Source organism: Gekko japonicus, unplaced genomic scaffold (assembly GCF_001447785.1).
Source record: "Gekko japonicus isolate JY-2015 unplaced genomic scaffold, Gekko_japonicus_V1.1 scaffold94, whole genome shotgun sequence".
In the NCBI taxonomy this organism is placed as follows: domain Eukaryota; kingdom Metazoa; phylum Chordata; class Lepidosauria; order Squamata; family Gekkonidae; genus Gekko; species Gekko japonicus.
The window spans coordinates 484181-499270 of NW_015174274.1; the positions used below are offsets into that span (position 1 = coordinate 484181).

Genomic DNA, 15090 nt, shown 5'->3' on the forward strand with positions numbered 1-15090 from the left:
AGGTTTTAATTTTTTTCCTGCAAACCTGGGGAGTCTCCCAAGTTTGAAGAAAAATCTCCCTTCTGCTGACTGAAGTACCTGCAAATACTGTTAGAATATATGATAATACGGTTCAGTATATGAAGTACTATACTTTTCCTACTGGTCCAGTTTTGTAAGACTCTGAAAAGGTGTTGGTCCTTCAGTACTCCCTGTTATCTGGATCCTTTATAAAACTATAAGTATGCATTCCATTCAACATAAAATGATAAATCCTGCACTCTTAAGTCTGTGACACTATGTATACATTCTCAGAAGCAGTATCCACGCAGTTCAGCAAGACTTATTCCCAGTTATCCATGGCTATGAGGCAGCTGTACATGTAGGGCTACAGCTACAACACAGATGCAGCCAGGCGATTAAAAACAATAGTTATATGGTTCTTGTTATATCTTTTACAAAAAATACTTAATGACACTTGGAAAAAGAAGAAGAAGAGAATAAGAGATTGGATTTATACCCCGCCCTTCACTTGGAGTCTCAGAGCGGCTTACAAACTCCTTTCCCTTCCCCTCCACACAACAGACACCCTGTGAGGTGGGTGGGGCTGAGAGAACTCTGACACAAACTGCTCTTTTTCAAGGACAGCTGTGCCAGAGCTTGTGACTGACCCAAGGTCACATCAGCAGGTGCAAGTGGAGGAGTGGGGAATCAAACCTGGTTCTCCCAGATTAGAGTCCGCGCACTTAACCACTGCACCAAACTGGTTAATGGAATCAGCTTTTCTAGTACAAACTCACCACAAGCAGCTGCAAATTGAGAGTAAGAATATTTTGAACTGCACTGATGTTGTATTTGAGCAGGGGAAGGGTTTAATTGTTTAGGTCACAGAAATAAAAGTTGTATTTGTTCATTTGGAAGAAATGGTTTTGACAAGAATGTCCAACAGATTAACACTGATCACACGCAAAACAGTTTTTGCATTATCTTTCCTTGAAATGAACTACTGCCTGCAGAATGGGCCGGGCCGGGCTGCAGGTGAAGTCTGAAAGAAATGTTAACAGTCCCCATACTAATCACAAAGACATAGCAAAGTCAGCCAAAACAGCTCAAGTGTTACATGTTTCCTGCTGTCCCTATCTGGCCTCCCTCAATAAAATACATCTTTAATATTTTGTTTTCCAATGGAAGAGACTTTACTGACATATAGTTAATTAACCGACCAAATTGATTAAATCTGGCAAGAAAGAACTTTTTGGCTTTAGATGGGGCCCACAGGCAGTGTTCCCTCTAAGCCGAGTTAGTGTGAGCTAGCTCACAGTTTTTTAGCCTCTGGCTCACACATTTTTGTCTCAGCTCAGGAAGGATGGGGCTCCAGAGCAAACTAATTTATGCAGTAGCCAAATCGCTCGCTCACAACTTTAATGCCAGTAGCTCAAAAAGTAGAATTTTTGCTCACAAGACTCCACAGCTTAGAGGGAACATTGCCCACAGGACTGCTGTGACATCTCAGGCATTGCACGTGTGAGAGTGCCTCTGCTAAGATGGTGCTTGCCAACTTCAGGTTCTTCCAGATGTTATATTTTATGTATTGTTAATTAAAGCCTGACATGTTAGTAACCTAACCAATTAATGAACTAAATATCACAGGGCTAGTCTTCAAGAACCATGGCTTGCCTGGTATCATAAATGGGATGTAATACTAAGGTAAAGAGCATTCATCAACTTAAGATCTGTTTCAATAAAATGAGCACTAACTATACTGAACTGGAGCTTAATTTCTGAAGCACAACAAAACCTACCAGCCTCAGGAGGAGACAGAAGATTGCCCAAAGTACAATAAAAAGCAATATTCTTCATAAAGCACTTTGCAAAAATGTAAAGTGCTTCTTGGAATCATGCTAGAAAAGACAGCTTACAGGGCTGCTCCTCTTGTCGGCTCGCTTCAGCTGGGCTCTCAGAAATACTAGCAGTTTCTTCAGCTGTCTTTCCTCTTTGCCATGTTGCCAAACAGTATGATTCTGAATGATCAGAGCAAGCCAGTTCCAAAATATCACACAGTGTATGACAGAGGAGATTCTTCTGCTCTTCTTCTGAAATGTTCAAAGTTAGAACAGACAAAAGTTTTGACAGGGAAGGTATGCAAAACATCTAGCAATATTCAATATTGTTCCCTCCAACCCAGGATTTTCTGGTGGAACTCCTTGGAAGGTTTGAGGTTAGCTTAGGGGAATGGTGGAAAACTGGTATCCCTTTGGCCAATCCAACCATTTGAGAGGTTGTCAATCACAGTTGTCCACATGGAGGAGGACATTTTCTAGGACTGTGAGAAAGTAAGGTTCGAGTACTGAGAAACAGGTAGACAAGACAGCCGCTTTCTTCCTTCACCTAGGCTTCTTTTGCTCTGTTTTATACTTACTGACCCCTTTAATTTGTTACAGCAGGAAAAGGGGGGGATTATCTGCAACAAAATGAGCAAGAGACAAAATATCTGGGTGGGAAACAGGAGAAAAGAACCAAAAGGGTGAGAAGAAAGTCTAATGAGGGGCCAATATTAAAAACCTAGTTAAAACTTATAATATATAAAAATACAAGTATTTATTAGAAAGACAGTTAAAAATATACATAAGGGCACAATGAAAACCTTGTAAAAAAGTATAGCCTATTAATTCATTTTTGCCATTCCAATATATTTACTCCACTGCTCTATCATTCCTCATCTACTACTAACATCCTCATCCACTACTATCATCCATTATATAAAAAAAGGAAAAGAAAAAAAAAATACAATCACTGGTACAATATTTAGTTGGTCGATAAATTTTGGTCAGTTCCCTTTGATCTTATAAAATGAATTAATTGAATGGTTAGTAGAATGATGATGACTTAATGGGGAAAGGATTGGGTTTGGATGAAGTGCTAATCATGTGATAATTATGAGAAAAATTGAGAAAAGTGATTTAATGTATTTAATTATGAACACAAAAGTATTGGTGTTAGTGGATATAGGGGATTTATGTTATTGGATGTTTTGAATGGATGGGGTGATGATATTTGTTGGCTGAGGGTAAAAATTTTTCTAGTAATAATGTTTGATTTGTTGATGTTTCGTTTTTACAAAATTTATTTGTCTTAAAAGAGTCTGGTACTTTAGATGTAGAGTGAGCTAAGCTAAAGAAGCCTTGATTGTGTGTAATGGAAAAGATATCTTATAAGAAACCAGAATAATGTATATCCGAGTAGAAAATTAATGAAATGACATAGTGTCGAAAAGGTGGGGAAAATAGAAAATCATATATAAAAAAAATAAAAAAGAGAGGAAAAAGTATGCATAAAATTATAAATTAAAGCCCATATATGGATTCCAGAAAATTGTTTATGAGGTATGAGAGGGTATTTGTACAATTATGAAAGATACACAACGCAGATAAGAATTTGTGGAATGTAATATGGCTTGGAAAGATATGTTGGTCCAAAATGGAAAGAATGAAGGGGAAAAAGGGAAGATGTCAAAATGAAATGAAATCTTAAGAATCTGTTATTCTGTGTTGTTAAGAAAAGTACATGTTGTACAAGAAGTTTGTATATATGAAATCCATGTAAATCCATTTGCTATTGGCTTTCTAAATGAAATAAATTATAAACCGCGAAAAAGTATAGCCTAAACACAAGGGCCAATACACATGACCTGACGCGTTTCTGCCCTATCGGGGCCTTCTTCAGAGGCCAAACAATATTGAGGTACACATAACTTAAATGCATATTTCAATAAGATAACCAATAAAGTGAATATTGGACCAGGAAGAGGAAGGTTAAGCAGTAAAATCTAGAGACACATGACAGAGATGTTTGTGAGACCTCAAAAGGTGGAAGTCATGTGTCTGGTGCCAAATACACAGTTGCTGAATAAGAACATCTTCCAATTTAGGTCCAAAAACACATATGTGGCTATCAAAGTCAGAGCTAGAGTGCCCTCAAGCAAATAGCAGGAGATACATGAGATAGTTTTTGGCTGTAATTCAAGGACACTCCTACTAGCTTCTATAGAATGATGTCCAGAGTGCATCACTTACCCTGTTTTAGTAACATATTATGTACAATCTATTCAATAGCATATTCACAATATATGTTTGTCACACACAATTACTTATGTTTTAAGAGTGTGGCAGCTTTGCACATATGGGTGGTTTCTTCTGAAATTTTGGACATTCAGTGGTGGTAGAAGGCAAGATTTCTTCAACCTCTGGTTGCAACTCTTTTCTCTGTATAACTATAAGGTTCCATGAGCCTCAGCCCACAGTATCAAGTTCCAAGACAAAAAATATCATTTCCATGGGCAAAAGTTGTCCAAGTAGTACAAGCCATGCAAATAACATTTCTGAAAAGGGCTTAATTTATGCTTAACATAAGCCTTTCAGTGCTAAATTTTATATTCTGTTTGTGAAGTCGTTGGCAAATGCTGCAATTAGTATATACATAATCCAATTACTGTGTACCTTTGGGGTTACGGTCTGCACCCACTTGGGGCACCTCCAACCCTCTAATGGGAGGCTTTAGCAAGCTGAGTGGGGGCTGACTCTCCATGCTCCCCATTTGACCATAAGCACTCACGCAGAGACAACCAAGGTCATCAGGGTAGCTGTGCCACTCCCTTTCCCTGGCTGCCTACTCAGCCCTGCCTTCCAGATGCCAACCGTCCCACCTTGCATTCCTCCATCATCCTTGTGCCCTCTGCCACCCAACTCTTAAGTCCTCCCCCAGCTTGGGGCCCACTGCTGCAGAGTCAGCCTGGAGTCCCCGTCTTCCCCATGCTTGACAGCTCCTCCAACCTATGGGCACACCCTCTCCAGACAGCATGGTGTCTGCCTCTAGCAACCAGTCTCTTCCCAGCTGATAACCTTCTGGCCAGACCCAGACTTTTGGAAGAGCTGGTCCTCAGTGCCCTCTACTGCCTCTTAAAGGGCCCCTATCTCTCATTCGTCCCCTCGTACCACATACTGTAACAAAGCATTAAACAAAATTACAGTAAGAATGAGCTGTAGCATTGCATAGCAACATTTGCTGACAAGTACAGTAACAAAACATTATTGTGGAAATATGCTTACCTTGACATTGTCTCCAGGTAGATTTTTCACAAGTAAAAAGCTTCGTTAGAAGGTATGCCTTATATTAAAAAAAATATTGAAAAAAACAGATTAAATGTTTTTCTTCCACTAAACCATCAAGACTTAAAAAAACAACCCCACAAACCAATTACTGAAAATTAAATGTGGCTTTTGGCCCTTTCCGTCAACAGCTGAATAGTTTACAAAATATTCTACTATAACTGGCACTACAACGACATATAGGAGAATTACACGTGTGTAGATCCCATTTTAAAAATATGAAATATTTTGGCAGCTAACTGTGGATTGCAAACCTAATTCTTCCCCAAGGGACTGAAATATTAGCTACTTCTGTCATGAACTGAATACTGTAGAACAGACAGCCTAGTTCTTAGGACAAATAAATAAATACATTTACAACCGATACATAACAAACACTGAGATATTACACATATTGCATTAAATGAACACTGTAGACTACCACACTCAGAAATACTAGCACTAGTAGCTTCAAACCTAGAGCTGTTTACAGTGGGCTACTATGCATAAATATGATGAATATCATTTCACCCAATCATTCATCTCCTGTGTGTGCCTGAAGATCAAGTAAGCCAAGAACAGTAGGCAAACACATACAGGCATTAGGGGTACATAGTTTACACAGAGTGCTGCTGCAGCTATTTAGTTAGAAAATGTATGTGCTTTTTCAAGACAACATGTTTGAGGCAGCTCTCAAAGCAAAGCATGATAAAATCTTAAGAGCATAAAAATGAGAAAACCCAGCCATTACCTGGACAGGCGCAATAACAGCACAAGGGCCTCCTTCAAATTGTTCTAGTGCAGTAGGTTCTGACTCACTGAACACAAACCCTAGGAATGGGAAGCAAAATGATTAGTTTCCAAAGATCTGTTACCACCACAAGTCCCATTCTAATCAACAGAATAGATTTTCCTTGATAGTATCAAACTGTGGAGCACTACTTTCAGTATTCCCTCTCCGCCTAATAATCCCCAGCACTCTATTTGGCTCTTTTCACCATGTCACTGCAGAGCACGCACTGGTGTTCTCGGGAACCTACTCCAGTTATCAGACTCATTTCAAGACTGACAGTAGCAAATTTTCACCTCCCGAGTGTCCGTAGTTTTGCCTTCTGTTAAAAATGAGACATAATAGCACAATGACAAGAGGATGGAGAATGACAGGTTTCATTTCTCTGCCATTCACTCTTTTTGGCAAGTTAAAGTATACCAGATGCTTGTCAGATCAATGACAAACCCACCATGTAACTGCATAACCAAAATGCCTTTTCCATTTTCTATACCAGTGCTCTGGAACCTGTCTGTAGGTTTTATTAATTCTTGAAGTCTTCCTGAACACACACAGCTCTCTAGAATCTTGCCTGGAAAGGCCACTTTGACCTCACCCAAACCTTATGCCAATATACTAACATAGCAAATATTCATTATTTATTTTTAAAACTGACATCCCACCAAATTCCTGCCCACAAGTCCTTCTGGTCTGATGTTGCAACAGTCACTAGCACTAGATTACACGGACTATTTCATGGTGAAACCTTACAGACAAGTATGAGAAAATGAATAATGCAATCAATTAATGACTGCATAAGTATACATGAAGTGTTTGTATACAACAAAAGGCACATTCTCAAGTGGGCTGAAAAAGTAATATTATATATCTCTACACTGATATCTTAACTCTCTTGTGATGCATTCCTCAGCTGTAACCAGCTCTGTCCTACATTTTTGTGCTGAACTCTTTGTATTTTGTAGGTCATTTGCAGTTCAGAACTGGAGACTGTTTTGACACAAGGGAGGGACCAGAGTGAGCAGAATGTACAAATGTGTCACATTTACTTAGCTTTTCCAGTGGCTAAATAGGACCACAAAATCCAAAAAAAAGAGCAAAGCAGACACTGGTTTCACATGCCATTTCAGTATCTTATATGTGAAGTGGTTTTACAAAATATAAATAATCTTTTGCAAACTACTGCAGGGAAACAAAAAACAAGCACTGCCACTATTCCAAGGACTCAGGACAAGATAATGTTTTATCATAAATGCTGATGCATGTTTCATGAATGACTCCATGCATTTTTTTACCAGTATGGGGAAAGCTTTTCCTAGAGTGAAAACTTAAAGATGAGTCTCAACAATACTGATGCTAGGTTGCAACAAGCTCAATAGCAACAGCTCTTAAACAGCTATATGGAAGAGGCAGCAAAAGATACAAATGTTAAACAAGACCAGAAATGGTGATATATAAGAATGGGCAGGAACTGTGAAAATGTGGTTCGGTTCACAGTGAGTTCATGGCTTGTGAACCACAAATCAAACCGCCCATTCATGAACCAAACTAGTTCATTTGGTTAGTGTCCCTGCAAACCCCATTGAAAGGTTAAAAAAAACCAGCTGAGCGGTTGGGAGTAAGCTGATCAGCTGTTTTGGGGGTGTCTTCTGCAGCCGCTTTAAACACTAAAGGGACTGCATAAGACAGCATGAAACAGCTGATTGGCCTCCCCGCCGCTCAGCTGTTTTTGAGGCTTTCAGGGGGAACAGGAAGCAGGGGTTTAAAGGGTCTCAGAGTCCCTTTAAACCCCAGCTTCCTCTCCCATGTATGAACCACAAACAGCACTACTCTGGAAGTCCGTAACAGCAGACCCATCACGGACTTCTGTTCAGGAACCACGAACAGGGCAAAATTCATCCTGAATTTTGCTTCATGGTTCAGTTCATGCCCATCCATAGTGATGTATATTTCAGTTATCTGTTTCATTAAGAAAATGGAAACACAGGTCTTATGAACTTCCACTCCAGCTGAAGTAGCTTTAAAAGAGAGAAATCTGCGTTTGAAACAAAAAATAAGAGAACAAGGAGCAATCAAAGTGTGAGGTTAAGAAGTGAAAAGTACAACTTTTCACTAAGTCAACATGGGGAAGATAAGAACAGTGTATTCAAGTGAGAATATGGCACATTTATGTAATTCTGGTGATAATCCAATTTTACTTCACACAGTTTCACTTTATGTGAAAAGCACAGGCTGTCCTTAAACATGTGATGGATGAACATGTTGGGTGAACTATACCACACATACACATAAAGTCACAGTAGCACTTTTGTAAGCCTTTACAGAAGTGACAGCTGACCATATCCATAAGGATTGTGGGAGAAAAGGCAATATGTCTATACCACCAGAGATAAGATGTGGAAACTTTTCCAGTACATTTTCCATTCATTGTTTCATAATTCCATTCATTGTTTCACCCCAAAATTAAGAGCATACATGTATATTTTGTTGATTTGTAAACTGGGAGAAGAGGGGATAAAATCACAAATACATATAAGGGTTATAAAAACCAAGCTTGAATTCACCTGATTGCCTCTGCAAGTCAAATCAAAACCAAAGCTAAAGTTCTTGTTTACCTCCTCCTTCCCACATGACAGAAATTATATTGTTAGTTCCATGCCAGACTGGATATTACAAGTACTGCTACAGAGAGTAACAGTGAAACTGAGATCAGTGATCCCTGGGGAGAGTACAATTCTATTGAAATACATTAGCAACAATCACGTCCACAGTATACTGTGCACAGTTCTTTGGGTGTGTCAGTGTGTCAGCAGTTTTCTGTGCTTACAGGTTTTTCTTTTAAACAGCATAAGGGAAGCACGTGCTCTACTGGACTAAAGTCTTCCATCAAGCTCTGAAGCCACTTTTTATTTGTTTGTTTTTTTAACCTGATCAAGTATTTGTCACTAATTAACATAGGGTATTTTAAAATTTTTGTTTGCTAAACATAAGACAAAATAAACATGTTAACTCAGATTACACACTATTCTGGGCACCAAAATTTTTCTTCAATTCTTCTTTTCTGGAACACCCAGAAACCCAGGAACAGGGTCTACCAAGCCCAAAGTTAATCACAAGTTGTAATTCAAAGGACTGACTGTATCGAGAAGTATTTTTGTTGTGAGTGGAAAGTGATGTGGTTCTAATTTAGAACATTTGGGATAACATGCTCGCATTCAACTGAAAGCTTTGTCAATCATCTTTTGCAGAAAATATTGCCTCTTTGAAATAACAGCATGCATGTCACATCCTCACAACTTAAATCTCTATCTTCTTTCATACACTAGTTGCTGCCCAGTACTATGCTAGGGAAATAAAGAGTAATATTAATCCTATTAAGTCTACATACTTTGCCTGCATAAAATAAAATACAAGAGTTTTAAATCAGAATCACATCTACTTACTCTTGCAACCAAAATACTTATATATAATCAGTACTTTCTATTAAATTGTTTGGAATCTCATCAGCCAAAGTGAACGGAAAACAAACCATATGTGAATATTGTGTCACCCTTCATTTGCTTGGTATTATATGAGAAGTCTGAAATACCATCAAGGCCACAACACTGTCTTCTCTCAAGGGCCATCTCACCAGGACAAGGCAGAAATTAAACGTTCTTGTACTGACACAAGACAGCTGTTTAATCTTATACCAATATGCTCTGCATTGGCACAAGTAATTTATGCCCAACCACTGTATCATACAAAGCCATGAAAAGATTACATGGATGAAAATTGGAAGCAATGCATGGAACAATGGGGAGGGGCAGTGATAGAATATCTGCTTTGTATAGAGAAGGTCCCAGAATCTGCCTTGTATACAGAAGGTCCCAGATTCAATCCCTGGTATCTCCAGTTAAAAGAGTCAAGTACCATGTGATGTGGAGCACTTCTACTTGAGCCTCTGAAAAGCTGCTGCCAGTTAGAGTAAACAATACTGACATCACTAGACCAACGATCTGATTCAGTATAAGGCAGCTTCATGTGTTCAACAGACCCAAGGTAGCACTACGTGGCAACAATTACCTTGAATTCACTCTTTAAACTTAAATATTAATAATTTAAACACTGTGACAGAGTCAATGCTAGAAGACAAAAATACATGTGCATGCAGGTGTGCACACACTCTACAACCCAGTGCACATCTAAATACATCCAAACACCACCCAAGTGCAAACCACCCCATAATCCCTATGATGCTTTCTCAAAGACATCCAGACCTCATTCAGACCCACAAGTAGAGTATCCCAGCTTATCCAGTTCCTACAAACAGTCCACAAAATGGTTAAAGGCTCTCTATAACAGGGACAGCACAAACAGAACTCACAGAGGAAGCACAGAGCACAAAGTAGCACTATAGCAGGCACTGCTGATCAATGATGGCAAAACCAAACACCACATACTACCCCCCTCCAATTGAACTAAGCATACATCATCACAATGTTCATACCTACATAACACAGAGGATATTAAAGAGAAAACAACACAATGCCAACAGCTGTAACAATGGTGGAGACAAACCACAAAAAGGAAGCATAGACGCACAAACACAGAAGCTAGGTCCCCACAGACAGAAATGAAAAAGCCGCTGTGTAACACTTATGCCTTCAGACTCCCCACAGTTACCGTATACATTATTTTACAAATAGTTTTGTAATTGATCAAAACAAGAAATGTCAAATTTCCAGAAATTTTGAGGTCAAGAAATTTTTGGGGAAAACTGAAATATATGTAATACTTAGTATCCTATCAAACCTAAACTAATTGTACTGCTTTAACAACATAACTTACTTAGCATACAAAATTGCAATATTTGGCACATTTATGGAATTTAAAAGTTACAAATGCCTTTGTTTTTGTACATGCTAAATTGCAAATATACCCAATACTTGAGAGAAACCTGCAAGCTGATGCACCCTATGCTATCTTAGCACATGTACCTTAGTTTTTGCTATCTGAGAACTAAGTTGTCAACTAAACTTTCAATTTCAGAGGAGAATGGAAAGTGGCATTTCTGTCCTGCCTCCTTGTTATCTTTTTTCTCCCACCTTCAAAGTAGAGCAACAAGCTACTTTTTACCCAGGTGGTGAGTATATGTGTCACAGTGGTTCAAGGGAGAGACAAAAAGTTCAACCACAAGTCATTTCAAAAAGACCACAGACAGTATGCAACAGCTGAAAAACAATGAGAGCCCCCCATGAACATGAGGTATCCTTTTAGGTGTAGGAGCTATGTATGTCTACAGCATGCTGACCTTTAAAGCTTTTCATTCATTGTCCTTAAAGCTTTTCATTCATTCTAAAAGACAAAATATTTCATAGGATTTTTTTCACTACTCCTCAAAACTTTAAATTTTTCCACTGGAAAAAGGGGGAGGGAGAGGCCTCAGAAAAAAACTGTCCCCCCCCAAAAAAAACTTTCTCCAGTTTTTTTCCTGGGCCTTCACATCTCTATTCCAAACTAAAAATGCATGTTTTGCTACTGCTCAAATACATCAGCAATGACTGGTCTGGCACTAAGAGGACAACAAGGCTGCAGCACCCACTCAGACCAGGAAGTGAATCTGCATCTGTTGCTCACTAATGCAGCATCCGTGATTGACCAACGCTTGAACTGATCCTTGTGCCCTCTCTTTTGTAACCTTTTCACTGCAGAACAGGTATTTCACTAATAGTGACTGCCGCACATGACAGGGATGGAAGATCAATCAGGCTAACAATGGCAACATTATTGGTGATCAACCAGGCATGATTGGTGGCAATTTTATGTAGCTTCTCTTATAAGTGGTTTAATGTTATTGCTATGTTCTGATGTCACTGATGACTGAGCCTGCAACACTAATTGCTTTTATGGCTATCTTGACCTGATCCTCTGGCTTAAATTCAGAAATACAGAAGTGTAGCACCCTCTATTCCCTGGATGGCTGCAAACAATTCTTAAGGGCATAACCTGAATGGAATAATACACTGAAGAGAAACCACAGCATTTGTCATATGGACCAACATAAAACTTCACCTTCTGCATGGAGACTCGCTTTTCTTGCCCACACAAAGACATTGCTCACTAGACAGAGATTTGAATTACATCACTCATTGGCTGCTTTCATCTTACATTTTCGGAATCAGTACCAAGGACACCAGCATACGTTCCTTCTTCCCAGAACACAGCATATAAACTTTTACATCAGAAAAACCATCTTCACTTGTAAAGTTCCTACATTTATTATTCATAAGCAAGCCATCAACAAACAAAATTGCTTTTCTCAGCATGCTTTCTATTTGAAATTGGTGGTGGAGGAAAGTGCCGTCAAATCACAGCTGACTTATGGGTTTTCAAGGCAAGAGACGTTCAGAGGTGGTGTGCCATTGCCTGCCTTTCCGTCATGACCCTGGTATTCCTTGGAGGTCTCCCATCCAAATACCAGCCCAGGCCGACTCTGCTAAACTTCCGAAATCCGAAGAGATTGGGCTAGCCTGAACTATCCAGGCTTACACTAAAATATATGCAGATCCCACATCTGACAAAGTTTAGTGGTGGTGGCATGTAAAAAAGCGGGGGGGGGGGGGGGGGGATATCCATCCGTTTCCTAAGTGCCTATGTAACTAGGTACAAGGGGTTTTCCCAGTCCTGTCAAAGCAGACAGACAGCATAACATGTAGCAAATCATTGTATAAACCCAAGAACATCAAGTTATGATTGAAAATATTCGTCATAAGGGGAGTCTGGGGTCCCTGACCTTACCCATGGAAGCAATGGTGAACAGCTTTATTACAAATAGCAACAAACATAACAAAACAAACCACTTTATTTACAATAATAAAACATCACTAGTAGGAATGACTCAGTTGGTCATGGGACCAGATGAAGGAACAGAAAGAGACAGATACGTGACAGCTCCATCTAAAGGTGGCAAACAGTGGTTACAGAAGAGGGCAGGACTTGAAACCAAGATGAGCTTTCTAGCTATTTGCTGTGCAAGGCTCTTGCAATGGGTGGGGTGGGGGAGAAAAGTATCCTTTAACGACTCACAATTATGTTTTCACGACTTTATTCTGTTCCCCTTATAAACTGGGTATACTTCCATCAGGGAAACAGGGAGCTCCCAAGCAGAGGGAATCTGAAGGAGCTGATGCATTGCATCTTAAGCAGCAGTGCAGAAATGGGGGGAGAGAAGAAAAGATCACACTCTTATTCTCCGTAGAGCAAAGTAGCCGGGATAATTATAAACAGGAACAGAAATTATTCCACAATAATTAAAGGTGTGATTATTGTAAACTAAAAGACGGGCTAACTAAATTCATGGTGTAAAAAGCTTCTATAGAGTGGAAGCAGCTGTGGCACAGTTGAAGAATATCTACTTTGGAGGTAGAAGGTCCCAGACTAGATCCATTTAAAAGGATCAGGCAGCAGGTTATGTGAAAGACTTCTACCAGACACCCTGGAGAGCCACTGACCCTCAGAGCAAACAACACGGATTTGACGCTGACTCTGTGTACAGCAGCTTTGTGTCTTCATGTATGTGCATGTGTTCAAACAACTGTATGTGGTGTTTGCTCACCTAGTGTGGTATAGTGGTCAGAGTGCTGAAGCAGGATCTTGGAGACCCAGGTTTGAATCCCTGCTCTGCCATGGAATCTTGCTTGGTCACCTTGGGTCTATCACTGCCTTTCAGACTAATCTACCTCCCAGGGTTGTTGTGGCAGTAAAATAGAGGAGAGAAAAGAATCACATATGCCACCCTGAGTGCAGTGATAAAAGGGTGGCATTAAAATGTCTCAAGTGTCAGAGCATCTGCTTGGGATGCAGAAGATCCCAGGTTCAATCCCCAGCATGTCAAGGTACTGAGAGGAAAGAGTTCTACCTGAGACCCTTGAGAGCAGCTGCCAGTCAGAGCAGACAATACTCACTTAGCCTAACCAACAGTCTGACTTAGCTTCAGGTCTTCAAATAAATAAATACATAGCATTATTACCTCAGCCTTCATATAAGTGATATATGTGAAGGGACAGTATAAGAAGTTGCAGGCCCAAAGAAAGGACTGTAGTCAAATCATCTTTGGAAACTCGGCGGGGGGGATTAGAGAAGCAAAGGATGGTATGTAACAGATGTGTGGTAAAGAATGAGACACAAACGACATGGGCAAAGAAGAGGAGGAGGAGGAGGAGGAGGAGGAGGAGGAGGAGCAGGTACCTTGTGCCCAGCGACAGAAGATGGTGTCTGCCAGGCCGTGAGCGCCGGGCTTCTTGCCCCACACCAGGTGGACCACCTCCTGTCCCAGCTCAGCCATGGCGGAGGCAAAAGCAACGGCAGCGGGGGCGGCTCTCGGGCCGGTCGGCGGCCGAGTCGACTCCCGGGGCCGGAAGGAAGAAGAGGAAACGGCGGCTGAGGGTCGGCTGCCAGCCCGCGTTCCCTGAACATGGGCGGGAGGCGAAGAAGCGGCGGGCGGGGCGGGCGAGGAGGACCCAGGCGACGGCGAAGGCGGCTCCCACGGCGGGCTCCAGGCCTGGAGGGGAACAAAAAGCGGCGGGGGCAGCAGTTTCGTCAGCCCGGGGTCCCGAAAGGAACCGCAGGCGGCGGGCACAGGCCCAGCCGTGGAAGAGGGAGGGAGGCCGGCCCAGCCGAAGCCCCCGCAGCAGCAGCAGCCCTTCCCCTCACAGAGGGGACACCCCCACGCCTCGCAGAGATCTTAATTTTTTACAACCTGCCCCTCCCCGTGAGGGAGGGAGGGAGGGAGGGATCCCCATTCAATCAGAATCCAAACGGCTGAGTTACCATACAATAATTAAAAAATTAACTCCTGAGTAATTATTTACCAAGATGCTTTGATTTAAAAAACAAACAAACAAAAAACCCCGGGGAAATATCCCCCCCCCCCACCAGCCCCCCACCCCGGGCAATTGGGACTGCCCCTCCAGCAAAGGGCGTCTCCGGGGTTGGCGCGCCTTCCGCTGTTTATTTACATTATTCGATACTGACCCGGCTATCCGCTCTCTCCACACTCCCTTCCTCAGTCTCTGTAGTAATACTGAATAGTGGAAGGGGGGGCACTACGAATGGTTTTGATTGGACTAGCCGGCTGACAGGCAGACCTCTGGTCTAATCAGAGACCGCTCTTGACGTTATTGTAACCTGCCTTTCTGG

General features: G+C 41.1%; 1 protein-coding gene across 1 annotated transcript in view; it reads right to left on the reverse strand.

The window, feature by feature from the left end:
- Window positions 1-14418, reverse strand: part of FAM188A (family with sequence similarity 188 member A) — a 42387-nt gene extending 27969 nt beyond the window's left edge. The window contains exons 1-4 of the mRNA XM_015423755.1: window positions 14140-14418; window positions 5875-5954; window positions 5085-5142; window positions 1899-2072 (exon numbers count right to left, since the gene is read on the reverse strand). Coding sequence (XP_015279241.1) covers window positions 1899-2072; window positions 5085-5142; window positions 5875-5954; window positions 14140-14236 — 409 coding nt within the window. The 5' untranslated portion in view covers window positions 14237-14418. The remainder of the gene's footprint in view (window positions 1-1898; window positions 2073-5084; window positions 5143-5874; window positions 5955-14139) is intronic.
- Window positions 14419-15090: the final 672 nt, after the last annotated feature.